Here is a 25,790-nt window from a genome sequence, read left to right on the forward strand (position 1 = left end):
GCCTGGCCTGCTCATTTGCTTAGGTCTTTGCTGGGATGCATTCAGTTCTGCCAATAGCTTCCTTGTCAAATTGGCACGAAGTGTCAGCCCTGCTAGAGCTGTTGTTCTTCCTCAAACCCTCCTCGCAGCAGGCCAGACAAGAATTTGAGGTTAGAAGGAGATGAACACATATGCAGAGTTTAAGAGAACAGAAGGAATGCCAAGGTAGCTTCAAAACAGAAGTACCAGAGTACTTACCCCTGTTGGTGAATTTGAAAATAGGCTTTTATTCTGAACATGGCACAAATGAGGTGAGTTGCCTGTAGGTAGAGAGTTGGTCAGGATAGTTTAGCCTTTGTGTCTTTTAAAAATTTGGAAGTTCTTATTAGCTCTTTTATTGGATGTTATATTACAATTGCTTCCTCTTTTGTGAAAGCATTACCTATCTAGATTTCATATGCATGAATATATACGTTCAGAATGAAACATACTAGAACTGCATTTTATTTGAGTACTTGGTTTTATTTTATTTTTAAAATTTATACCATGTGTTTTGATCTGTAGTCAAATTTATAATTTTTCTTTTTTTCCTTGGCTATATAAAAGCCATTTGTTGTCTTTTCCTTCAGTTGTAGTATGTGAAATGCTTCTTTGTAGAGTTTAATGTATTTGTCTTTCAGTTTATTTTCCAATTTTGTTCAGCTTTTTTAAGCTTACTGGTGGCATTTTACTGTGAAAACAGGTGTATGGACCAGCAGTTTCTAGAAGGGTCTGTTAAATAAGTAATTTGTAGTTGAGCTATATTTAAAATCTATCGTGTACTTAATTTATCTTATTGCTTTTGAATTAGAACAATTTCAAAACTTGAAGCTCAGGTCAAGCAAGTAGAGCATGAAAATATGTTAAGTCTTCGTCATAATTCTAGAACTCCTGTGAGACCCTCACGTGCCAAGTAAGTGATTTTGTTTAATCTCAGTAAAGCTAGAAATAGGTGCACCCTTTTAGTGAACTGAGAAACTCATCTGTCTAAATCATGAGAGAGTCAGGGTTAAGTGTCATTATAGAACTTAGATGTGTAAAAACATCTAATTATGGGGCGCCTGGCTGGCTCAGTCATGAGTTAGAGCCCTATGTTGGGTGTAGAGCTTACTTAAAAAACAAAAACAAAACCATCTAATGATTAGATATTATAAAAGGTCTTATGCAGAGGCATTTGCCAAAAGGAGGGAGTAGAATCTGATGGGGTGTAAAGAGACCTAGAATGTTTTTTAGTCCTTGATTTTGCCCAGCTGTGTGACCTTAGGCAAATCACTTAATTTGAGGTTTTTTTGGAGCTCAATTTTATTATCTGTAAAAACCAGGACATTGGGCTAGAGCACCTCAAAAGGTCTTTTAGCCCTAAAATTCCAGAAATTGTATCCCTTGTTAATGGACAAATCTACAAAGATAGTGGATTTTATTAGGTTGTAAGGATTTTTCTTTTTAGTTTTTTTAGTTATTCAGAATTAGCTTTGTTGTAATCTCAGAGCATTATCTTGATGATGCTTTTATAGAGCTATTTTTTTCTTTTTTCTTTTTATTTTTTTAATGTTTATTTTTGAGAGAGAGAAGGCGAGCGAGCGGGGGAGGGGCAGAGACATAGAGGGAGACACAGAATTCGAAGCAGGCTCCAAGCTCTGAGCTGTCAGCACAGAGCCTGACACGGGGCTCGAACTCACAAACTGCAAGATCTTGACCTGAGCCAAAGTCAGACACTTAACCGATTGAGCCACCCAGGTGCCCCTAGAGCTGTTTTTTTTTTGTATTAGAATTGGTTTTTATTATGATTTTATAAAGAATATTAAATGAGTAGATCATAAGGTCATAAATTGGTGTGTATCGGAAAGATTGTTAAATTGTAAACTTTAACCTAGGTTGTAATTGTCAAATGAGAAACTTTCTTTAGATCTTTTTATTTATTATTAAAAAAATTTTTTTTTATTGTTTATTTATTTTGAGAGAGAGAGACAGAGCCTGAGGGGCGGGGAGGGGCAGAGAGAGAGGGAGACACAGAATCTGAAGTAGGCCCCAGGCTCTGAGGAGTCAGCACAGAGCCCGACGTGGGGCTCGAGCCCACAAACCATGAGATCATGTCCTAAGCCGAGGTCGGACGCTTAGCTGACTGAGCCACCCAGGTGCCCCTAGATCTTTTTTTTTTTAATGTTTATTATTTTTGAGACAAAGACAGAGAGACAGAGAGCAAGCGGGGGAGGGGCAGAGAGAGAGAGGGAGACACAGAATCTGAAGCAGGCTCTAGGCTCTGAGCTGTCAGCACAGAGCTTGACCCGGGGCTCGAACTCACAAACTGCGAGATCATGACCTGAGCCGAAGTTGGACACTCAACCAACTGAGCCACCAGGCACCCCTCTAGATCTTTGTTAATTAATCTTAAATTAGAACATAGTGAATTATTTAAAGAAAAAAAAATTGTAAGTAACTGAAATTGAACGTTTGTGGGAGAACGAGAGTGGGGTGGGATTGGGGTCAGGAAAGGCCTTTCTGTGGAGGTGACTTGTAAGCAGGGAGGTGTAAGCCCTGTGCTGAGTGGTTGGGGTGGGGACGTGAGGGCGGGGGATGTTCCAGGCAGAGAAATTAGCCTCACTATGTCCTGAGGTAGGAAAGAGCTTACATGTTTAAAGAACCTGGAGGAAGCCTCTGTGGCCCGAATATTGCCAGCAAGAGGTCAAGTAGGTCCAGATGAAATCGTAGACTATCATCCATCGCCTTCTAAGCCATACATGGTCGAGAGTTTGGATTTTACTCTTAAGTCCATTGGGAAGCCTCTGAAAGGTTGTATATGGTAAAATTAGGTCATCTGATTTCTATTTTTTTTTTTTTAACGTTCATTTATTTTTGAGACAGAGAGAGACAGAGCATGAACAGGGGAGGGGCAGAGAGAGAGGGAGACACAGAATCCGAAACAGGCTCCAGGCTCCGAGCGGTCAGCACAGAGCCCGACGCGGGGCTCGAACTCCCGGACCATGAGATCATGACCTGAGCCGAAGTCGGACGCTTAACCGACCGAGCCACCCAGGCGCCCCTGATTTCTATTTTTTTAATGCACCTGCCATGAGGAGAAGACGGAGAGGAAAAGAGTAGAAACAGACACACTAATTAGGCTATCGTAGTGCTGGGAGAGGTGGTGCTCGCTGGGTGATGTCCGTAGAAATGGACAGAAGAGAAAGGTGGGAGGGTTCTGGAGGTGGAATCCACAGAACATAGCTAAGAATGAGGTAACAAGATAAGAAAGGGAAGTGTCCAATAATGTCTTGGTTTCTGTCTGGAGCGACTCAGCGTTCCGTATATTGAACTGGGGAAGGAATGGGAAGAGCAGGCCATGGGGTAAGGATCAGAATTTCTTTTTTTTAAAAATTTTTTTTTTTTTTAACGTTTATTTATTTTTGAGACAGAGAGAGAGACAGAGCATGAACGGGGGAGGGTCAGAGAAAGAGGGAGACACAGAATCCGAAACAGGCTCCAGGCTCTGAGCAGTCAGCACAGAGCCCGACGCGGGGCTCAAACTCACAGACCGCGAGATGGTGACCTGAGCTGAAGTCGGACGCTTAGCTGACTGAGCCACTCAGGCGCCCCAAGGATCAGAATTTCTATTCCAAATATTTTAGTTTGAGATTCCTACAGATTCCAAATGGGAATCCAGCAGGTGATTATACATTTGCATTTGGAGCTCAGAAATAAGGTCTCAGGCTGGAGTTACAAATTGTAGAATTATCATTCTGTAGTGCTTGACCACGGGATAGGTGGTGTAGGACGCAGCTCTGAAGAGCCCTGAGGTCCCGATGTTGGGGTGGGGGTTGGCACAAGAAGCTGAGAAAGAGCTGCCAGCACACTGGGAGGAACCCCCAAGTGGCCAGTGTTGTGGCCGCAGCTGAGAGAGCGAGTGAGGGGGACTGGGGATCCCTGGGTGTGCCAGCCAGGGGTTGGTGGCCTGGAGAGCAGTTTGCACAGAGGGACAGATGTGAACGTTGGTTGAGAATGTTGTGTAGAATAAGTGAAGGCGACCTGTGTGTCTAACAACTGGAACAGTAATATATTGTGATATATTTGTGCATGGCGCTGTGTGTGTGAGAGTGCACTTGCTAGATCAGGAATTGGCAAGCACAGCCCCCAGCCCAAATCCAGCCTGCTGCCCGTTTTTGGAAGGCCCATGAGCAAAGAAAGGTGTTTTGTTTTTAAATGGGAAAAAAAGCATAATATTTCATACATGTAAAAATTACATGAAATTGAAATTTCAGTGTCCATAAATAACATTTATTCATTTACCTATTGTCTGTGGCTGCTTTGCATTACAATGGCGAAGTTGAGTAGTTGCAACAGAAATCTCTTCCATCTGGCCCATAAAACCTATTTATTAAAACAAAATAGGGGTGCCTGGGCGGCTCAGTCGGTTAGGTGTCCGACTTCTGCTCAGGTCGTGATCTTGTGGTTCGTAGGTTCGAGCCCCGTGTAGGGCGCTGTGCTGACAGCTCAGAGCCTAGAGCCTGCTTCTAATTCTGTGTATCCTTCTGTCTCTGCCCCTCCCCAGCTCACACTTTGTCTCTTTCTCTCAAAAACTAAACATTAAAAAAAATAATAAAAAATAACACAAAAAACTTATTTATTATTTGACTACAGGAAAAATTTGCCAACCACTGAAGTTGATCATTAACATGATTTAATCTTAGGAACATAATTTGGAACAACGAAAAACCAGTTGCAGAAGAAGTAGGATACTCTTTATATTGACTTCAGCATGTAGAACAGTTGTACACATTCTTACAGGTTCATACAGAAGTAGTAAAAGTGTAATGTATGTACACATTACAAATTTAGTGTAAGTGGTTGCTTTGGAGAGGAATGATATTGGAGAAGTACACAGGGGACTTGAGTTGTATCTGTCGTATTTCTCTGTGTAAATTTTTTTAAATGTTTATTTATTTTTGAGAGAGAGCGTGCATACGAGCGGGGGAGGGGCAGAGAGAGGGAGACACAGAATGTGAAGCAGGCTCCAGGCTCTGAGCTGTCAGCCCAAAGCCCGACGCGGGGCTTGAACCTGCAAACCGTGAGATCATGACCTGAGACGAAGTCGGACGCTCAACCGACTGAGCCACCCAGGCGCCCCTGTGGTGTTTCCCTGTTTAAAAATCTAACAGAAATATTGCAAATAATCAAGATTGTATAAGCAGACGGTTGGTGCATGAGTATGATCTGTGTGTCTATGCATGCTGAAGTGAACATGAACCAATAAAGGATTCATATCCACAATATAAAGAACTATGAAAGAAAAAGTCTCCTCAACAGAAAAATGATAAACGAACGTGAACAAATGATTCGTAGAAAAAGACATAAATGGCTGATAAAATGAAAAGATGTTCATTTTACTAGTAATCAAAAAATGTAAATTAAAACAAGCATGGGACACCACTCACACCGTCAGCCAGGCCACACTTTAACTGTAATCAATGCAAAGTTTGGCAAAGATGTGAAGAAAGAGGTACTCTCAAAGTAATGGTTGGACTGAAAATCAGTAAGCTTGACTGGAGCGTGATTTGGCAATATCCACTAAGACTGAAAATATGTGCACCCCAAATCGCACACTTCTGGTTTTAGATATTTACCTTAGAGGAATTCCTACATGTGTTAATCGTAGCACTGTTGAAAGGTGATGTGTTGGGGGGCGCCTGGGTGGCTCAGTCGGTTAAGCATCCGACTTCGCTCAGGTCATGATCTTGCGGTTCGTGAGTTCAAGCCCCGCGTCAGGCTCTGTGCTGATGGCTCAGAGCCTGGAGCCTGTTTCGGATTCTGTGTCTCCCTCTGTCTCTGACCCTCCCCCGTTCATGCTCTGTCTCTCTCTGTCTCAAAAATAAATAAACGTTAAAAAAAAATTCAAAAAAAAGAAAGGTGATGTGTTGGAAACTAAACATCCACAACAGGACGAAGAATCAATAATGGGCAGTATAGTCATTCTGCAGGCAAATGATTAAAATGACACACCTGTCTGTGTTAACATGGGGTATCTGAAACATGTTGAGTAGAAGCAGCAGCATTAGAAGGATGTGTACATTAAGTGGACATTATTAAAAAAAATACAAACAACCACATATATAGAATTTTGTCTTTCCATTGAAAACACGTATGGTAAGATGTTAACATTTGTTAAAAGCAAGTACAGGTGCTCATAGTGGTCTTTGTCATTTTTTTTTTTTTAATAAAAAATTTTTTTTAATGTTTATTTTTGAGAGACAGAGACGGAGCAGGAGTGGGGGAAGGGCAGAGAGCGAGGGAGACGCAGAATCTGAAGCAGACTCCAGGCTCTGAGCTGTCTGCACAGAGCCTGATGCTGGGCTCAAACTCACAGACTGTGAGATCATGACCTGAGCCGAAGTTGGATGCTTAAGCAACTGAGCCACCCAAGTGCCCCATGTAATTTTCTAAAAATGTTTGGAATGTTTCTTAATTTAAAAATTGAGGACCAAAGCAAGGGAGTGACTGGGAGTTGAAATGAAAATAGAGGCAAGTCGTAAGAAATTTGTGAAAGGGAGCAGAAGGAGGAAGACGGCTCTCTTCTCTAGGTTTCTCTTCTTCGCCAAAGTGTGATGCGAGGTTATCACCTGACCATCAGGGTTGGGTAAGAGGTTTGAGGAGAGTGGAGAAGCTGAAAGGTAGTCCTGTTGGAGAATTGGAGCTCGTTGATTACAGAAAGGTATGTTGCCAGCCGGTGTCGGGTGTCTGTTGAGATGGTGATAGTGATTCTGTAATGATAGCCCAGTCTGCACGGATGGGTGGCTTTTTTCCAGCAAAGCCCAAGTGTAGGACTGTAGACGCTCAGAAGTGAGGCCACTGTGGTCCTCCAGGGTTAGGTCTCTGCTGCCAGTTGGGTGTGATGGGAGGTGAGCGGGGAAGGGGGCAAGGCAGTGAGTAACTATTATCGGGGGTGTGCGTCCCAGAGTAGGTAGAGAGGAACTGGAGGGGTGATACATAGAAAATGGTGAGGCCAAGGATCACAGGCCTTGGGGACACAGTGCCTCGGTGATACTTGAGTGCGTGAGCCAGAAGAATCTTTGAGTTGTGATTTCTTAAGTGGGGGGTGTTCGCTGTTGATGACGAAGCCCATTGAGTGTGTGCTGAGGGGGGTGAGTGAGCAGGAGCAGAGTCCAGTCACTAGGAGAGGTCCTGGACCACTCCTCTGCGTGGACACTGACGTTGCCCAGAGCGGGGTCAGAAGCAGGTGTGGAGAAGATGAGACCAGTTCTGGAGTCTAGCGAAGGGCCAGGTAATGCATGATGTGTGAGCCTCAGCTGGGCAGGGTTTTCATAAGATGGGGCAGGTACTAGCCTAGAACTGCACTACTCAGTACATTAGTGCCAGTCCCCACGTGCGGCTATGAAATTTAAATTAATTAAAATTACCTCACAGTTCGTGAATTCGAGCCCCGCGTTGGGCTCTCTGCTCTTAGCTCGGAGCCTGGAGCCTGCTTCGGATTCTGTGTCTCCCCCCTCTCTCTACCCCTCCCCTGCTTGCACTCTGTCTCTCTCAAAAATAAATGTTAAAAAAAGTTTTAAAATTCATTAAAATTAAGTAGCATTTAAAAATTGGTTCTTCACCTCACTAGCCACAATTCAAGTGTTCGATAGCAGTATGTGACTAGTGGCTACTGCATTGGACTGTGAGATGGAGGATGTTTCTGTGCCGGTCTGGCAGGAACAAGAAGGGTAGTCTGGCTGGCGTGGCCGTGGCCTGAGCTACGGAGTGTGTACGAAGCATAGGAAGTGTGGTGGGAGGTCGGTTGGGGGTGTTCAGAGCTGCGTAGAGAGGGGAGTACCTGAATCTTGACTGAAATGCAGAAATACTCCAAAGTAACAGAAAACCTAAAATAACAGTTCAGTTGGATCTGAAAACGATGAAACAGAGTTCACGTATCTAACGTAAGGTTGCTTTATGCGGTCTTTAAATTCCTCTACAAATGCGTAGATGACGTTTCAAAGCAGGTTGTTTTCTGTATGTGTTCAGTCTGAACTGAAGCACGAGCCTGTAACGCCTCAGATCATTTCTCTTTGTCCTAGCACGCTGGCCACCTCCGACGTCAGCAGACGCAAGTGGCTGATACCAGGCGCGGAGTATTCCATCTTTACTGGCCAGCCTTTGGACACCCAGGATAGTAGAGTGAATAACCAGCTGGTGGAAACCTGTGTTCCCGGGTAAGGTAGCTCTCTCAAGGGTCATATTTAGGAACTGTTACGGTTTCATAGAGATTTTAATTGCTTTTAAATGTTCAGGAAGATATAAAGAGCCTTCTCTTTGTGGCTTCAAGGCCTTAATTTTGAGGACCTGATTTTTAGTTTACTTTGAAAAACAAATGCTTTTAGGATTCTTGACCATCAAAGGCTGTGCAGAACGTCCCCCACTCTGTGCTCCCGACACAGTGGTGCGCTGTGCATGGGCTCTCGGTTTGGGTAAGGTGTCGATCGTCTCAGGCTCTGGATAGCTCGAACAACCGTATTACTCCAGAGCACCATATAAATACGATATTCCTGCCTGTGCGAGGCTGGGAAAATGATTGGGAAGCACTGGACTATTACATGCAGGTTCGATTGTAATGTATTTATATTGTAAAGCATACATTTTCATTGTGGAGCATAATTGTCAGCTCTCGTGTTATTCCCCTGACAACGCCACGAGCTCTGTCTTAGCTCAGGCTGCTGTATCCAATCACCGCAGACTCGGCAGCTTAAAACAAGAAACACTTACTCTTGCGGTTCTGGAAGCTGAGAGTTCGACGTTGGGGTGCTGCCAGCGTAGTTGGGTTCTTGGTGAGGCTCCTCTTCCTAGTTCTATGGTCTTTCTTTGGTGACTGTGTCCAGACAGAGAGATGTTGTATTGCTTCTTTTTATAAGGGCACGAATTCCATCAGGGGGGTCCCACTCTCATGATTTCATCTAAAGCTGATCACCTCCCCAAGGCCTCACCTCCTCCCACCATCCACTGAGGATTGGGGCTTCAGCATACGAATTTTAGGGGGAGGGGACACAAATATTCAGTCCATAGCATTGCATGTCTTGTAATTATTATTTAAGGTACCATTCTCCTCCGGAAAAGGATTCTTCATTTGGAAGTTCACCAAGAAGTGTATTGATAAAGAAACAGAGAGAGATTTCAGATACACCAATCATGAAAGCTTTAAAAGAACTTGATGAAGGAAAAATATTGAAAAGTTGGGGCACACAGACAGAGAAAGAGGACACCTCAAATAGTAAGCATTTTTTCCTTGTTTGATATAGATAGGTAATAGATTATAGATACCTTCCCCTTCGCCCCCCAGTTACACCACCTTCTTTAAATCCCCTGGTTCATAACTTATCACAATCATGGCATAATAGGCACCTTTTATACAAAGCAGACTACGTGTTACGTTCTGATTAGTAAAGATTTATGCGGCATTCTTAAAGATATTTGAGAAATTTCTGCATCGGTTTGTCTCACGTCAGAACGTTAAGACAGACCGTTGGTATTCATAAAGTGAGATGTAACGTTTTCTTCTCTCCCTTTCTTGGTTAATGAGCATCTCTCAGCAGGACGAGAAGTATGGGAGGCCTGTTTTTCTCGCAAGTGCAGGTCAATGGTACTTGCGTCTCCTCCTACTCACTCCAGTGCTCACTTGGTCGGGCCTGCTGATCACACGGTTAACATCTTCAGCATTGCATCTCCAAAGCACTATCTCCTAGTAAATAAATTAGTGACCTGGTTTCTAAAAATAATCTCTCTTGAAAAATCACCTTGAATGGCACTTGTAAACGGAGCCAGAATGAATTCGTTATAAACTCCCACATTTTTCTTCATCCAGCATTTTTTTTATCCTTATAACATGCGTTTGCAAATAATCATTCTAACCTAAATGATGACAATTGCTTGCTTGGTGTAATCATCTGTTAAAGGGAGGTAACTGAAGCTAGGTTTGTTTTGTTTGTTTATTTTTTGACCTTTGTCTGTTACAGAATTAGTGAATCCTCGGCAAACCGAAACGTCTGTCAGTGCAAGTCGGTCCCCAGAGAAATGTGCCCAACAAAGACAGAAGAGGTTTAACTCTGCTTCGCAGAGATCCTCGTCTTTACCACCTTCGACTCGTAAATCAAGTACTCCAAGTAAGAATTAGATGTATATATCTCCTGGACTCCAGAGTGGCATCCAAGCCGTGCACACATGCCTGATGTTTTCTGTTTGCCTTCTGCTCTCCCTGGCACCTAGTAGAGTACTTTGAACGCAGGATCCCAAAATAGAATCTTGTTCAATAACAACATTGCCTGATTGCACAGATACTACAACCAGAGCTGAAGAAATCACAGTATATTAAAATATTTTGTGTGTCCAGCAAATTTTTTTTGCAACTAATACCACTTCACAGTTTTTCAGATTGTTGACAGTTGTCTAATGAAACATTAGTTCAAACAAATTAAGCTAGCTTAAAAAAGATGCTTCTTTGCATCTATTTGCCTCAGGTTTCTTTAGCCAGTTATGGATGTGGTTTTAAAGGTTAAACATTGGATTTCTGTTTTCTCAATTTTCCATTTTGAGAACAGCTGAAGATATCTGTGTATAACTGTGTTATAGGAATGTTCACTGGTGTACTGGTGTTTCCATCTTATTTCCAGTCGACTTCTAAAATCCTGAAAAACCAGTTTTGAGTCAGGGTGCTGAAACTACAGTCTGATGTACTAAAGTGTTGGCAGTGGTTCCCTCTAGATGATATAGGATTGTGAGTTATTTTTATTGTGTATGCTTTTATTTATCTTTTGGAAGGTTTTACAATGAAATTGTATTCCATTTAAAGTCAGAAAATGTCCTGAAAAAGAAAGCTTGTTTTGCTGATATATGTATTATATAGAAGAAAAAGAATATTTCCTCTTCATTTTCTTTTGCAGCAAAAAGAGAGATTATGTTAACACCAGTGACTGTGGCTTATAGTCCAAAGCGATCCCCTAAAGAAAATTTGTCCCCGGGATTCAGTCATCTACTTAGCAAAAATGAAAGCAGTCCAGCTCGGTAAGTTCTCTAAAATAGTAGATTAAAATATATATATTCTCGATTTTTTTTTTTTATAAGTGTCAGCTTATGTCTATAGCTCTCACTCATTTTTCATTCATCAGTGGGAACTCTGTGGTTTTAAATGACTTAAATGAATGTCATACTAAAAAAAGTACTATAAAACATGAAAACAGTTTTTAACCATATAAACTAGCTACTAGTAAATTTAAATACCGCCTCAGAATCCCTTCCAGCTTTTGGATATAGAATGATAATTCTTTGTTTTCCTGAAAAGGTTTATGATAGAGGGAAATTTTTGAGCCATTTGTACAAGAAGGTGGGCTGTCCTGGTAAGTTTCCCTGGGCGCCTGAAAAATTGTCCTCTGAAGTGTACTCAGCAGTGTGTGCGGCCGGGGGAAGCCTGACTCCTCAGATGTAAGAGCTGGTGACCTAGCTGTCTATCAGGCTCTTGGAGAAATGACTCAAGCACATTGAACCTCAGTTTCCTTTTCTGTAAAACGAGGATAATAATACCTGCTCTGTTTATTTTGTAAGGTTGTTATAAAGATCAAAGGAGATAACATATGGATAAGTGCTTTACGTGTCTAATATATAATTTTGTGTTAGAAATACAAATTTCAGTTTTAGAAAATCGTATGACCAGCTTTCTTTTTAAAAACTATGTGAGTTAACTGGATGCCAGTTCATCTTTCTAGTGGAGATAGGGAAAATCAGTTAACATTTTTTTCTCACAAGTAACTTGCTTCATTCAATAGATTTGATATACTTTTGGATGATTTAGATACTGTTCCTGTGTCTGCATTACAACGTACCAATCCAAGAAAACAACTCCAGTTTCTTCCTCTAGATGACTCGGAAGGTATCTTTTCCTAAAAGATTATTAGTTATGGTTTTAGTCCTTCATTTTGTGAATTTCTGGTATCTTTTCAAGGTTCTAAATGTTCTAATGTCCTGCACTTAAATAATTTTTCCGCGCAAGGGCCTTTAAAAATAAGCATGCGTGATGTTCATATTGTGTGTCAATGTCGTGATCCTCATTTAAAAGTTGGGAAACTGAGGTACAGGGATTGTTAATGCTTCCTTACCAGGGCCATACTGTTCAGTTTTTCTGAATATTTGTATTCTGTAATTTCTATGCAGCTTAGGTATTTGGTGATTTTTTTTCCTTTTTTTCTCATTTATCTTCTAAGTTTGGAAGAAAGTTCTAAGATAATGCATGTGGATCACTGGGGCAGGCCCATGAGACTTTCGCTCTTCACCGTTGGTGTGGCTGTGTATCCACTAAATGTGTAGTTAGTATTTAACTTTTTGTTTGTTTGTTTTTTGTTTTGGCTTTAAGTTTAAAGTTCATTTAACTTTACAGAAAGTTTACCTACCTTGACTTAGGGAAGTTGTGCAGGGTGCCAAATCGAGGGTAAGACTTTTAGAATTCTTTGGAGAAAAAGCACTGAGTAAATATGATTGATTATTGTGTCTCTTTTCATGTTTTTTGGTTTGTGGCAGCCATTTTCAGAAAGTGAAGTTGGATGACATATATAGTTATGTAAAGGATCTATTAAGAAAATTGATAAGAAATAAATTTCTTTTCTCTCTGACAGAAAAAAAATATTCAGAAACAGCCACCGACATCCATGTTAATCATAGCTCTTCTCCCGAACTGTTGCCAAACGGAGTGAAGAAAGTGTCTGTGAGATCAGCCTGGGAGAAGAATAAATCAGTTAGCTATGAACAGTGTAAGCCCACGTCAGTAGCACCACATGGTAATGATTTTGAGTATACAGCAAAAATTAGGACCCTAGCTGAAACGGAACGGTTTTTTGATGAACTTACAAAAGAAAAAGACCAGGTAAAAACAAACAAAACTTAAAAAAAAAAATCTTTCTCTGAACTCAAATGCTTATGTCTGAGGGATGGTCAGAAGGGAGTTACTTGAGTCAGACCATCCCAGGAAGTTACTGTGGATGCACACCAGCGCTGCGGAGCTAAGCTGTCCTTGCGGATTAGGGCGGAGGGACTTATGTGAAGGCGAGACGGACAAGAAAATACTAAGCTGAAGTCTGTCTTGTCCATTCTGTTATAAACTCCCCAGCCATGAATTAGATAGAATTCTTCTGTTTTTACTTAATTTGTTTTTGTGTGTGTTAACAGATCGAGGCGGCGCTAAGTCGAATGCCTTCTACTGGAGGACGAATCACTTTGCAGACAAGATTAAATCAGGTGAAATATCTTAACTTAGCTTGAATCTGCTTTAGAAGCGTGATGCCGGTTAGCGCTCCATTTATCCAAGATGATGTTTTAGGCATCCTGAAGCAACTGGGAGGAAAAACTTTTAGCCTTTTAGAAAAGTGGTGATTATAGTGCGTTTTAGAACTGCAGGCTAGCTTTCGGGAATAAAAAGTGATTTTACCTTTGTACTTCATGAAAAAGATGTTCATGCCTTCATGCCACTCTGCAGTTTGTCTTTTAAAAGATGGTAAATTAATACTCTCACATTAAATGTCCCTTTTGGTGTTTGTTTCTTCCTCCCCAATCTAATTTGTTTCTGAACCCCTTTCCATTTAGTAAACATGTAAAAAACAGTTGCACTTTGCAGCTGGATGAGCTGTAGAGGTTAAAGAGAGATGTGATTCCACCGTCGGGCAGGAGGGTGCAGGCGAAGCGACTCGTGTGCGTTTCTTTTCATTGCTTTTCAGAGAGAATTAAAATGCACGAAACCATGGGACATTTAAAATCGGCTCTTTTTGTAATGTTTTAACCATAACGATAGGGATAGGTCTCTTACATAACTGCATGTTTTGGCTTTTCAGTGCTTTAACTTTAGAAGTTCATTTTCAGGTTGATCTGTGATACCAGAAGGGACAAAACGCTAAGAAAACAACAGAGGTCTTTTTCTAGGACCTATTTCCCTAACTTCTCTTTAAGACTTTAAGTCTTTTTTATTATTTTTGTTGTTCTGAAAGTCTTTACTCAATAATTGATAAGACTCAACACAGGAAACCCTTCCTCCTTTTTGGGAAGGAAGAAGGAAAACTTATAGGTACTCTGATGCTAAATTTATGTAAAACATTTGTTTAACCTATTTTTATGTAATGAATATAAGCTCTTAAAATAACTTAAAAGGCAGTAGTTTCTGTTCATACATGTCAAAGCTGTTTCTGTCCAGTAAGGAGACCAGTGACAGCAAAAAGGGGCTGAGCATGCTTATATAGGATTCATAAGTGGAAAAGGTAAAATTGGGCAGAAAAAAGATGAAAAATATTCAGCCTGACCAATGAGTAAAAAACAGTACACATTTGAACAAAAGCATTATTTTTAAAAAAAGTTTTATTTACTTTTGAGAGAGATGGCGGGGGTGGGGGGGAGGAGGGGCCAAAGGGGGTGGGACAGAGGATCTTACGTGGGCTCTGCATTGACATCAGCGAGCCTGAAGCAGCACTCAAACCCACAAACCATTAGATCATGACCTGAGCCGAAGTTGGACATTCAATCGACTGAGCCACCCAAGTGCCCCCAAAGCATTATTTTTTTAAAAAAAACGATTACATTGACAGGTATTTAAAGAAAAATGGGGGAAAAAATAAAGCCCAGTACCCAGGATGGAGAAAATTATATTCTCATACACGGCAGGTGGAAGTAGAAATTATCACAAACTTTCTGGAGTACAATTTTACCTAGGTCCAAAGCTTTAGAATTTTGGATTTCTTTGGACATAGCATTTTTATTTCTGGGAATACTTCCAGGTGTTTGTAAAGAAATATTTTTTTAAGAGTATTTATTGCAGGAGCGCCTGGGTGGCTCAGTCGGTGAAGTGTCCGACTTTGGATCAGGTCATGATCTTGCAGTTTGTGAGTTCAACCCATGCATTGGGCTGTCTGCTGTCAGTAACACAGAACCTGTTTCGGATCCTCTGACTCCTTCTCTCTCTCTTCTTCCCCCCCAAAAAAAACCCTCCAAATATTTAAAAAAAAAGAATATTTATTGCAGCATTATTTATGATATCCAAAATTAGAAGCAACCTAAATTTCTACTAAAAGAGTCTTGGTTAAATCTAATGGAATATTGCACATTGATTTAAAAGGATATCATAGAAAGATATTTCATAACAAGTTCAATTGAAAAATGTGTTTTTTTTTTAAACTGAGTTGAATCCTCAGCAGCTTTTTTTTTTTTTAAGTTTATTTATTTTTGAGACAGAGACAGAGCATGAACGGGGGAGGGGCAGAGAGAGAAGGAGACACAGAATCGGAAGCAGGCTCCAGGCTCTGAGCCATCAGCCCAGAGCCCGACGTGGGGCTCGAACTCACGGACCGCGAGATCGTGACCTGAGCTGAAGTCGGACGCTTAACCGACTGAGCCACCCAGGCACCCCGAAAAATGTTTTTAAGTAGAGAATTTGTTTTTATTTTTCTTCTTAAAAATGATGTGCATATCTGCAGGAAAAAAAAGGAAAGAGGAACAATGGTTATTGTTACTCATCTGTCTTCTAAATACTTTATCATGAATGTGTGATCTTTTAATAATTAAAGTTGTTAAAGAGGAATTTTTAAGTTTTATTACAGATACCATTGGAGTTAATACTGAATAAAGTATCTAAAATGATAAATATATATTCCAGGCACTATTTACTTAACACTGGTACTGCTTATTTAAAAATAGCAGTTGTGAGGCACCTGGGTGGCTCAGTTGGTTGAGCGTCCAACTTTTGATTTGGCTCGGGTCATGATTCCAGGGTTGTGGGATCGAGCCTCATGTCAGGCTCTGCGCTAGGCATGGAGCCTGCCTCTCTCCTTCTGCTCTTCTCCCCTGCTTGTGGTCATTCTCTCTCTCTCTCTCTCTCTCTCTCTCTCAAGAAAGAAAGAGAGAGAGAAAAGAAAAGAAAGAAGTTGTTCCATTGCTTCGTTGTGAGAGCTCTTGCTTCTTGGGAAGCAAACTCCTCCATCATTTTCCTTCCTTTTTAACTTAGAAATTCTTGTCAGAAAACAGTTGTTCGATACATGTATACGTGAGATAAGGCACCAGTTCAACGTGTCCATTTCTTCCGGTGAAATGTATGAAGAACCTCCTCGGTTCCTCTTGTTCTGTTCGCAGTTCTGGAGTCAGGGAATTCCCTCTTTCCAGTGAGCCGCATCGCCCTTGCTGGGGTTTCCACGTACTCAAAGCGGCACATGTACTGAGGATATGTTAAGGTGCAGCAGTTGTCTTGAGTGGTTGAAACGTTGACTCATGTTGTTAGTTTAAAGAAATCAGATGATGTGCATAAAAAATATAATAATTCTGTAAGTTTAATGTTTATACTAGTTCTTTTGTTAAAAGAAAGGTCAATTTGGTGGTAATTATAGAACCAGTGAACTTGATGTAGAATTCTAATGAAACGTTTCCTGTTATTTTCCCTTAGGAAGCCTTGGAAGATCGTTTGGAAAGGATTAATCGAGAACTGGGTTCAGTTCGAATGACATTAAAGAAATTTCATGTTTTGCGCACCTCTGCAAATCTCTGAGATTTGTAGCCATTAAATTTTGAGACATTTTTGTTTGCACTAATGTATAATTATGCACTCAGAAAAGGCGAACTATTTTGTACTGTTTATAAGCCTTCAAATAGTAGTTTTACAATCATGCTATTCTTTACACTTGCTATTTTATACTTCAAATGGCCACATATTTTCAAGATATTTTTGTTATGCTCAGGAATCTCTTGTATATTTTACTATTTAAAAAGTCTTATTTTTAAATAGTATAAGTCTCCAGTTTATATCAATAGTAAGGAAATGTAAACAGTGGAGGCAGCTTGTTTCTAAACAAATAGTGTTATCCTTTTACAATGAACTTTGCACACTAATTTTATATACTTGTTCTACATTGTGAATATGATTCTTTTTTTTTTTTTTTAATAAATGCTTAAGAACAGCTTCCATAATGATAGACATGCTGAATGCAAAAAGCAAAAGAAAAATGCAGCATTCCCCGGATTTTAGTTGTGTTGAGATTAAAAAAAAAAATTTGCTAATGCAATTCCTGTTAGGAACATGTCTTAGAGTGAATGTTAGAATAGTAATAGTGGAAATACTGGAAATGATGGAATATCGGAAAGCTTTGAAAACTATGAACAACTCATTTTGTTTCCCTTGAACTTTATTATTTGTAAGGAAAGAAAAATGAAAGCTGTAGTACTCTAATTCTTTAGTCATATATGTAGTGCTTTTCAGAAAACGTTAAACAATTGGAGAGCTGTAGCTTTCTGCCCATCATTCTGAATCTGTGACCCACTTGTGACAATAAATCGATGGATAAAACTTTGCTGAAATACAGGCCGCCGCCCCACTGGATCGTCAGAGCGGCCGTGCTTCTCAGTGCACATGGCTTCAGTCGTCAGAGCCCTCACACAGACATTTTTAACCCGTCCCCCCCCCCCCCCCCCCCGCCCCGTCCGACTCCGGCCACAAACTACTCCCATAGTAGGTGCTGTAAGGGCGCCAGGCTTAGATCAGGGCAGCCCACCCTGCTAATTCATGGATGGGGAACGTGTGTAGCTGGAGCCTTGGACCTTCTGGCCTTGCCGGAGGGCTCCAGCTCACCGCCTTGGCAGTCCCTCTTGGCTCTTGGCGGTGGCACGTGGGCAGGAGGCTGTGCTCTGATCGGCACTAGTGGGTCTGTGTTCTGACTGCTGGTCTGGTTTGGTGGCCAGTCAGAATCCAGTGCCCACATATCTGTGTATGTGTTGATAAATAGATTCATTCTAAACTTTCCAAATTGATTCCCATTAACAATGCTCAGGTTTTAAAGTTTGGTGTTCTTTTGAGTCTTTTCTTCTTATGTAAACTCTTAACAGCTTATAGATATTATAGTTATGAGCCAAGCCAACCATTACTCCACCAGGATCTACGTATGCCTTTGAGCTGGGTTCTCAAACTCTTTGAGCACCCTTCACCAAAGCTTACCTGGCTGAGCTCCAGGCCTGATGCCCCAGCTGAGCACCCTTCTCAGCTTGGAGGGCATCTCCGCAGGGAGCGAGGGGTCTCCGCAGGGAGGGGCCGGCTGACCAATGCCTCTCTTACTCCTATCCGTGAATCGAACCTTAGATCCCAGCTCCTGCCACCAGTTGAACACCTCGAACTAGTCACAATTACTCATCAACGGAATAAGTGCCTTTATTTGTGGTATTTTTTTTCTAGCCTTTTTTTTTTTTAAGTCTCCTAGTTGTAGTAAAGAAAAAGTTAATTTTAATCAAGCTCCAGTACAGCTGTGTCAAAATCCAGTTAAGGGATTGACTTTACTGATGGTATTCCCTTTGTGTTCTATACGTGATAATTAAAAACTAACTTGAAAATTAGGATATTCATTGTTCCCTACTTTTATCATAAGTAAAGTCTACTACCTTCTTAAGAATAGGAAATTGCCATTTCAGAAGAGATTATGGTTTTATCTTGTGAAGGAGTTATCTTAGTCTCTGTTGGTTTATTCCAAGAAAGATATGAAATACCTTCAAAATCTCTTCTGTGCTCACTCTCAGAACCTGTACGCTTTTATTCTTGAAATGTATAATAGATTGGAAGTATCAGTCACTTATTTAAAAATTAAAAAAAATATTTTTCTTCTTCATAGCTGTGAAGAGAACCAAGGAAAATCCTTTCAGCCATCTTTCCCTTTTTTGTGCTTAATTTACCCACAGGAACACTCAAAAACAATTGAACCCCCAAGATGGCAATCTTAGAAAGCAGCTGTTGTTCCTGGGAGGTGAGCCACTTTGTTCCTGCAGGGGCTAAGCTGCAGTGTAGTAAGAACCCGAGTGGGAGTGCCTTTTTAAACGCATACAGAGTTCTCTCTTTCACTTGGGTCTGCCCCCTACCTTTCCTTTCCAGAGCCCCGAGGCACATTAGGTATTCAGCTGGACTCAACAGAGGTAGCTAACGTGGCTGTGGCCGTGCTGGGAGGGCACCGTGCTGGGATGGAAGGGACAGGAGAGCCAGGTGGACCTGGGTCACCACCAGGCTCAGGCCTGCCTGCCTCCCTCGGCAGCCAGCCCAGCGGCAGCGAAAGATAAGATGAAGTGATAAGAAACTTCCTAACAATTTAAAGAAGATTATGTAAAGTACCTGGTGCTTAGTCAGTTTTCAGTAAAAGTACATTTCAGATTCATTCCTAGTTTAAAAGGTCTTTCAATTTGAAGTAGTGCTTTAGCACTTTTTAAATAGAAAAGTAGGTTGTGTCCCCAGCAATTGACTTAAAAATTACCTTGGGTTGGTTGATATTTGTTAGGTGGTCTAAGGTGTTCTCGCCACCTTTTTGCAAAAAAAAAAAAAAAAATTCTTGGAGTTTGATCTTCTGGTATAAGGTTCTTTTTTTTTTTTTTTTTTTTTTTTTTTTTTTTTTTTTTAAGTGACAAAGCTGGTAACCTATTGAGTGTAAGTTCAGAAGCATCTTGGGGCGCCTGGGTGGCGCAGTCGGTTAAGCGTCCGACTTCAGCCAGGTCACGATCTCGCGGTCCGTAAGTTCGAGCCCCGCGTCGGGCTCTGGGCTGATGGCTCAGAGCCTGGAGCCTGTTTCCGATTCTGTGTCTCCCTCTCTCTCTGCCCCTCGCCCGTTCATGCTCTGTATCTCTCTGTCCCCAAAATAAATAAACGTTGAAAAAAAAAATTAAAAAAAAAAAAGTTCAGAAGCATCTTAAATAGGTGATTTGGGGGTTATCTGATACAGGCGATTTTTCTTAAAAAAAAAAAGTGTTGGCAATGTAACCAAAATAATTGCTCCTTGGAATGTTCTGTAATTAGACATGTAAATTAGGTGATGGCCTGTGAAGCAGGACTACATGAAGAAGTGCCTGCCACTAGAAGATCCACATGAAGGTTATGATTTTAGAGTTCGATAAACAACCGAAACATGTTCCCCTTTTTAACTCTAAAAAGCCAGGTGCTTTGCCGAATGCTATTTAAATTTGAATCCTGCACTTAACATCTGTAGTAAAATTAGACATTTTTCTCATTTTAATTTTTATCTCAAAAGCGGTTTTCACTAAATTTTAAAGTGCCACTTGTGCTGCGAGTCTTTCAGAAGCTTTAAAAACTAAGTGTGTACCTAGAGCCCTTTAAGAATCATACAGGTAAATCCTACTTACCAGCCATGAGTGAGCGTGTGTGGCCTATGGTCATGAGGTTTACAGGTCTGATTCAACCAGTTATATTGCACAAACTTTGCAGGAAATTATTGTTGCCAAGAGTTCTGTGGCAGTTTGATAATAAACTACACCAGTATTCTTAGGACCTGTGTTAGGAAGCTTTCTCCTTCTTATGTGTGTTTTATTTCAATAGATGCCTCTCAAATAGGGGGAATCAAGCCATAAATTTGCATTTGCTGGACATGATACACCATGTCATTGCTGTGACTACAACCTTCAAAGATATTTATCCACAATTGCACTGTAACAGTGACCAATATAATGTGAAAAACTTGCTTCCTCCAGTGCTGCTGATGGTTGGGCAAAGGCAAGTGCTTCTTGCCGCTGTTTTTAGAGCTAGGCAAGTACTGGAGTGGTGGAACTGTAAGCTCCAGGAGAGCCGGCGGCCATCCTGTCTTCATTCTTGCATATAGGCACTCAATAAATATTTGTGGATATGAACTGTCTTGCGATGTTAGTGTATTTATTTCTGCCGGGTAACCATGGGGTCTGCTTTTTGATGGTAGTAAGGCCTCCGAGTTTATGGGTTTGGGTGTAATCATGGCAAGGTTACAATGGTATGCAGGTGCTCAGTTCTGAGTGGCTGATGGGCAAAGGGCCTCACTGGAGATCTGCGCGTGCTCCTAAAATCTTCCCCAGTGGGTCTCAAAGGCACATCGTGGTGGAGGGAAGGTGAGAGTTTGGTGTTCGATGGGTCACCTTCTCTTGTCTCAGAGGGATTGTCATAAGGTCATAAAATGGGTATTTTTTTTTAAATTTATTTTTTTCAACGTTTATTTTTTTGGGACAGAGAGAGAGCATGAACGGGGGAGGGGCAGAGAGAGAGGGAGACACAGAATCGGAAACAGGCTCCAGGCTCTGAGCCGTCAGCCCAGAGCCCGACGCGGGGCTCGAACCCCCGGACTGGGAGATCGTGACCTGGCTGAAGTCGGATGCTTAACCGACTGCGCCACCCAGGCGCCCCTAAAATGGGTATTTTAAGGAGAGTTCTGTAATGATGGCTTTCCTGGCCTAGTCCCCAATTCTGACAGTGACCAAGGGGATGAGCAGCCTTTGGTGGTTTTGCTCTCTCTCTGTCTCAACAGAGTCTTGGACTGCTTTAATTTTAGCACTTGCCCTTTCAGAGGAAAGCACTCCTTTCAACTGCAGAAGGTGATATACTTGGTGATAGGGCAGCTGGGTTTTAGGTGTGCCCATTTAATTCTATGACTTCAAATCTCGGCAAGCAAGTCCATTCTTGCTCAGCCTAAATACACACTTCACGATTTCTTTTAAATTGCACCCACTACCCTCTTGGTCTCTTTGTTTACGACTGGAGAGTCCAACCGGGAGGGAACATCAAGATGAAGCTATTTCTGACCCTCTTCCAGTTTCTTCTGAGGTCGGTGGGCTGGAGCTGCGGGCGTACCCTCTGGCTGTTACTACTCCCACCTTTTCTGACGACCAAGGGGCGTTTTCCATCTTTTTAGCCCAGAGCGAAAGTATTCGGTGTCGTGGAAAAGAACTGGCTGCCTGTGCGCTGCAAACCGGGTCTCTAAACCGATAGGAGTATCCAGCATCTAGGTTTGGGCCTCAGTTAACTACCTCCGGTTTGGCCACAACATTCCAAGTGCTTCACGACGTCGCACGCGCTTTGTTCCCCTAGACTTGTCCTCTTACTCCTCAAGAACTTGATTGTTAAAAAAAAAAAAAAAAAAAAAGCTACTTAAGGGTGCCGATTGCCGCAAGCCCGCTCGTGCCCTTCCGCAAATGCACTTGGCTCCTCTAGCCCAGTTACAAGTCTGACGGGCAAGGCCGACGCGGTTGCAGGAGCCACGAGCCCCCCCCCCCCCCGACCCCCACGCCCCGGAGAGGGGAGGGGGGCGAGCCCAGGCCGCGGCGGGGAGACCGCGAGTCGGCCCCCGAAGTTTGCCGCGTTTCTTCCGGCGGAGCCCAGCCCTCGGGGCGGGCGGGGGCGGCCCCTCGCCGGGACTCGCCGCCGCTCCCCGCGCGGCCTGACGGAGGCGCAGGCCCGCCGCCGAGTGGGGGAATGCGAGGCGGGCCCGGCGCGCACGGGCAGCAGCGGCCGCTGGGGCGCGCGGGGCACGGCGGCGCCGCGGCGTAGAGCTGTCCAGCCCCGTCCGCGGGCGCGCCCGGCCCCGCGCCCCGCCGGCCGCCGCCTCGTCGTCCGCCGCGACCCGCGGGGCCAGCACGTGCGCGCCCGCCCGCCCGCCGCCCGCGCCGACGGCCCGGGAGCATGCCCGCGGGGGCCCGGCCGCTCGCCCGGGGCCAGCTGGCGGCGGCGGCGGCGGCGGCGGCGCGCGGAGCCGCGGGGCGCAGCCGGCCGGGCCGGGGCCGCGGGGCCCGCGCCTCCCCGGCGGCGTGAGGCGGGCGGCGGCGGCCCAGCGCGGGCCGAAGAGGACGGAGCCGCGGCCGCGCCGAGCGGGGTGAGTGTCGCCGCGGCCCGGCCGGAAGGCGGCGCGGCCCGGGGACCCTCCTCGGGCCGGCGGCGGGCCCCCGGAGAGCCGGGCGCGGGGCGGCGACCCCGGAGGCCCCGGCTGCCCGCTCGCCCCCCCGCCGGGGAGGGAAGGAAGGAAGGAGGGAGGGGAGGGAGGGGAGGGGGGGGGAAGTGGGAGACCCGGGCCCGGCCGCCCCGCGCGGGGAGGAGGGTGTGGCGCGCGCGGGGACCCCTGCCTCAGGAAGTCGCCCCGGAGCCCGGCCCCCGGGGACTCGCCGGCCCTCCGGAGTCGGGCCCCAAATGCTAGTTGCCGAATTTCCGTCGGTTGCGGCCGGGGCGCGGAGGACTCCCCTCCCCCAGTGACAAGTGTCACCGCGGTCGGGGGGCAGGTGTGTGTGCAGCACCGGGCCTGTCCGGGCCGGCCCGCGCTCTTGAGGAAGGGCCAGGAAGGGGCCGGGAGGAAGTGGTGGGCACAGCGCTCTGTCCAGCCTTGTGCGGTTTCCCGCCTCCAGCCGGACAGCCCTCCAGCGCCGGCTGTGGCCCGGTGGGTTGTGTGGGGCCTAAGCACGGGGCGTGGCCCTCGGAGAGGGGCCAGAACTTAGAAGAAGGTGCTCCCCCTTAGGCTGGAGGAAAATCTGGCCCATCTGCATCCTGAGAGTCTCCCTTTCCTGTTGTAACCTGGCGTGCCGGCTGTGTTAGAGCAGGCAGCTTCCCCTTCCAGCCTTTCTCGTCTGGGGCTCATGGCTGTTTGGGGGAGAGGGGGACACTTCCCGCCTCCCCCATGATGTGTAAATCCACCCCCCACAAGAAACCCCAAATCCGCATTCTAAGTAAACAATGTGCTTGCTCCGCAAATGTCATTTCAAGGCTTTTCCTCTAGCCGGGTCTCCTTTCAGTGGACCTGCTGCCCCTATATCGAAATTCTAGATTCCTCACCCTACACTCCTCTCCCTGCCTCATAGGGGCTGGGGCACTTCTGCGAAGTCTCAGGCCTGCATGCTTCGCCCTCTGCAGAATCGGGATTCTTCAAAGGAGACCTCATTTGAGCATCTTTCTTGGTCCACTAGCAGCTCTCACCCCAGCGCCCACCTGGGAGTCCCTGGAGCTGATAGGGTAGACCCCTCTCCTTCATCTGGACCTGGACTAGCACCCAAGCGCCCGGCGGGACTGTCTCTGTTCTGAAGTGTCATTGCATTTTATGTCTCTTGTGTGGCTCTTACCGCGCTCTGCCTTATTTTAGTTACTTTTTGTGCCTGGCTTATCTCCCCTTGCTGGCTTGTGAGCTCCTGGAGGATGGGAGTGGAGTTTGATTCATTCCCAGTTCCTCCGGCCTGGCTTGGCACCCTGGGCACAGTGAGCTTCTAGATGGAGTAGAAGCCCCCACCCCGGCTTGCCTGGGGTGGGGGTGAGGGGCAGGCCATCTAACGCCTGGGCTGGTGCATGAAATTATTTTGCATCTGCTAAGAATCTGTACGCCCCGATCGGAAGAGATGCCCGGCCCTCTCCCTTTGCAAAAGAAACACCGTGAGTTAGGTAGGGCTGTTTTCTTGTAGGGAGTGAGTCGCCAGATGACTAGGACAGTACGAGCTCTGCTGTTCTCAGGGTGGTGAGCGTGGGATGGTCCTTCTCTCTGGCCTCCCACAGCTCACTGTGGGCGGGAGGCAGTGGGGCAGAGAATGGGACTCCCCGGGTCAAGGTTCCAGGCCTGTCTGTCCCACAGTGTCTGTGCGAGCTTAACTAAGACACTTGGTTTCTCTTGGTCTTGGTTGGTCCTTGTGGAATCTGAAAGAAAATTCCTCTGCAAGTACGGGCCCCTCAGGATCTGGGCCCTGCCTCTTCCCTTCTCTCTTATCAAATTTCTCTTATCAGGACCCAGGCTTGTCTTTACAGGCCTTCCCCGGGTAAAGGGGATCACCCCCACCTTTGTGCTACCCCAGTATGACTCACGGCGTGGAACAGCAGTTATCTGTTTATAGGCGCCCCCTCCCCCAACCTCCCCACTTAGACTGAGCTCCTGGGGGAGTGGTGCTGAGTGCTTTTCTCTGTACCCCCAGTGCCTGGCTCATGGTCTGCTCTCAGGAAAATGTTGGGTGAATGTCGAGGAGTTGGCTCGGATGCTGCCAGGAGCCCTTTTCGTCCCAAGCTGACTTCTTGTAGATTCTCAGGGGATCCACCTTTCCTTCCTCTCTATCTAGAGGCCAGTTTTAAAACCAAGCGGATGCTTCTAACCATCCCATCCGGTTAAGTCTTTCCGACTTGGCTTCTGAGAAGAGCTATTCATGGAGAATGTGCAGCGTTTGTAGAGATTAGAAGAGGAAACTGCTGGTCCTTCAAGATCATTGCCTTGCTGCTTTTGAAAAAGATGCCCCGGGCCATGTGCCCTGCAATGGAGGGGTCCTAAGGATCTCACTCGTGAGGCCTTAGCTCTGGGCAGGGGAGGTGGTCAGAGCCAGCAGTCATGTGCTCGCACGCCTCTTCTCGGCCCTGCTTACGTGAGGTCAGCCCCTTGGCAGACGGCCGTTCTGAAACCAGCTTACCAGGATCCCGTGCAGGGGGACACGGATGTGGCCAAGTGGTCTTTGCTTCACCGTAGCTCATTCTGTTGATGTTTATTAACCTTCTACTGGGTACCTGGGGATGTTGTTAAATAGAGCCATGACAAATCCCAGTCTGGTTTGCTCCAAAACCTGGAACAGGGGGCATTGACCCCCTCTCTGCTCAAGGCTTCCTACGTAGTCTTGTTTGAAAACTTTGTTTTAGAATCTGGGGCCAGGCAAACTTTGCCTCCGGCAAGAAACTAGGTTGCCACTTCCTTTGACAACGAGAAGGAAGGTGGGGAAAGACATGCCGTGTGTGCGTACTGTGTGACGGGCTTCCTCGTTAGTCCTGGGGGTAAGTAGTGTTCTTCCCCCATTTTCTCAGAGAAAGAAATGGAAACACAGGGAGATTAACTGATTTGCCCAAAGGCTCTCTGGATTTGTACCCAGTTCTACCTGACCCTCCCCGTACCGCCCACGCAGTCTTTTCAATTGATTTACAGTTACCTTTTCTCCTTGGCTTCCAGGATGCTTGGTGTACAATGCATTATTCCATCTAGCAATTGTATTCACTTACCCTCGTGGTCAGC

The 25,790-nt window shown here is 44.7% G+C and overlaps 2 protein-coding genes across 19 annotated transcripts in view; both read left to right on the top strand.

Moving 5' to 3' along the window:
* Window positions 1–17,358, top strand: part of MPHOSPH9 (M-phase phosphoprotein 9) — a 57,600-nt gene extending 40,242 nt beyond the window's left edge. For 6 of the 8 annotated variants that reach the window (XM_043557417.1, XM_043557418.1, XM_043557419.1 and 3 more), the window contains 9 exons: window positions 830–931; window positions 8,079–8,213; window positions 9,090–9,265; window positions 10,008–10,154; window positions 10,932–11,052; window positions 11,811–11,914; window positions 12,654–12,901; window positions 13,204–13,272; window positions 16,451–17,358. In XM_043557417.1, the coding sequence (XP_043413352.1) occupies window positions 830–931; window positions 8,079–8,213; window positions 9,090–9,265; window positions 10,008–10,154; window positions 10,932–11,052; window positions 11,811–11,914; window positions 12,654–12,901; window positions 13,204–13,272; window positions 16,451–16,552 (1,204 nt within the window). In that variant the 3' untranslated portion in view covers window positions 16,553–17,358. Of the gene's footprint in view, window positions 1–829; window positions 932–8,078; window positions 8,214–9,089; window positions 9,266–10,007; window positions 10,155–10,931; window positions 11,053–11,810; window positions 11,915–12,653; window positions 12,902–13,203; window positions 13,273–16,450 lie in introns of those variants that run through there. The other 2 variants (XM_043557420.1, XM_043557422.1) reach the window with 2 other exon arrangements.
* A 5,215-nt stretch (window positions 17,359–22,573) lies between these two features.
* Window positions 22,574–25,790, top strand: part of PITPNM2 (phosphatidylinositol transfer protein membrane associated 2) — a 145,572-nt gene continuing 142,355 nt past the window's right edge. For 9 of the 11 annotated variants that reach the window (XM_043557428.1, XM_043557434.1, XM_043557435.1 and 6 more), the window contains exon 1: window positions 22,575–22,652. The gene's annotated coding sequence lies outside the window, so the exon portion shown is untranslated. Of the gene's footprint in view, window positions 22,653–25,790 lie in introns of all 11 variants that reach the window. The other 2 variants (XM_043557431.1, XM_043557439.1) reach the window with 2 other exon arrangements.

Source organism: Prionailurus bengalensis, chromosome D3 (assembly GCF_016509475.1).
Source record: "Prionailurus bengalensis isolate Pbe53 chromosome D3, Fcat_Pben_1.1_paternal_pri, whole genome shotgun sequence".
Taxonomy (NCBI): Eukaryota; Metazoa; Chordata; class Mammalia; order Carnivora; family Felidae; genus Prionailurus; species Prionailurus bengalensis.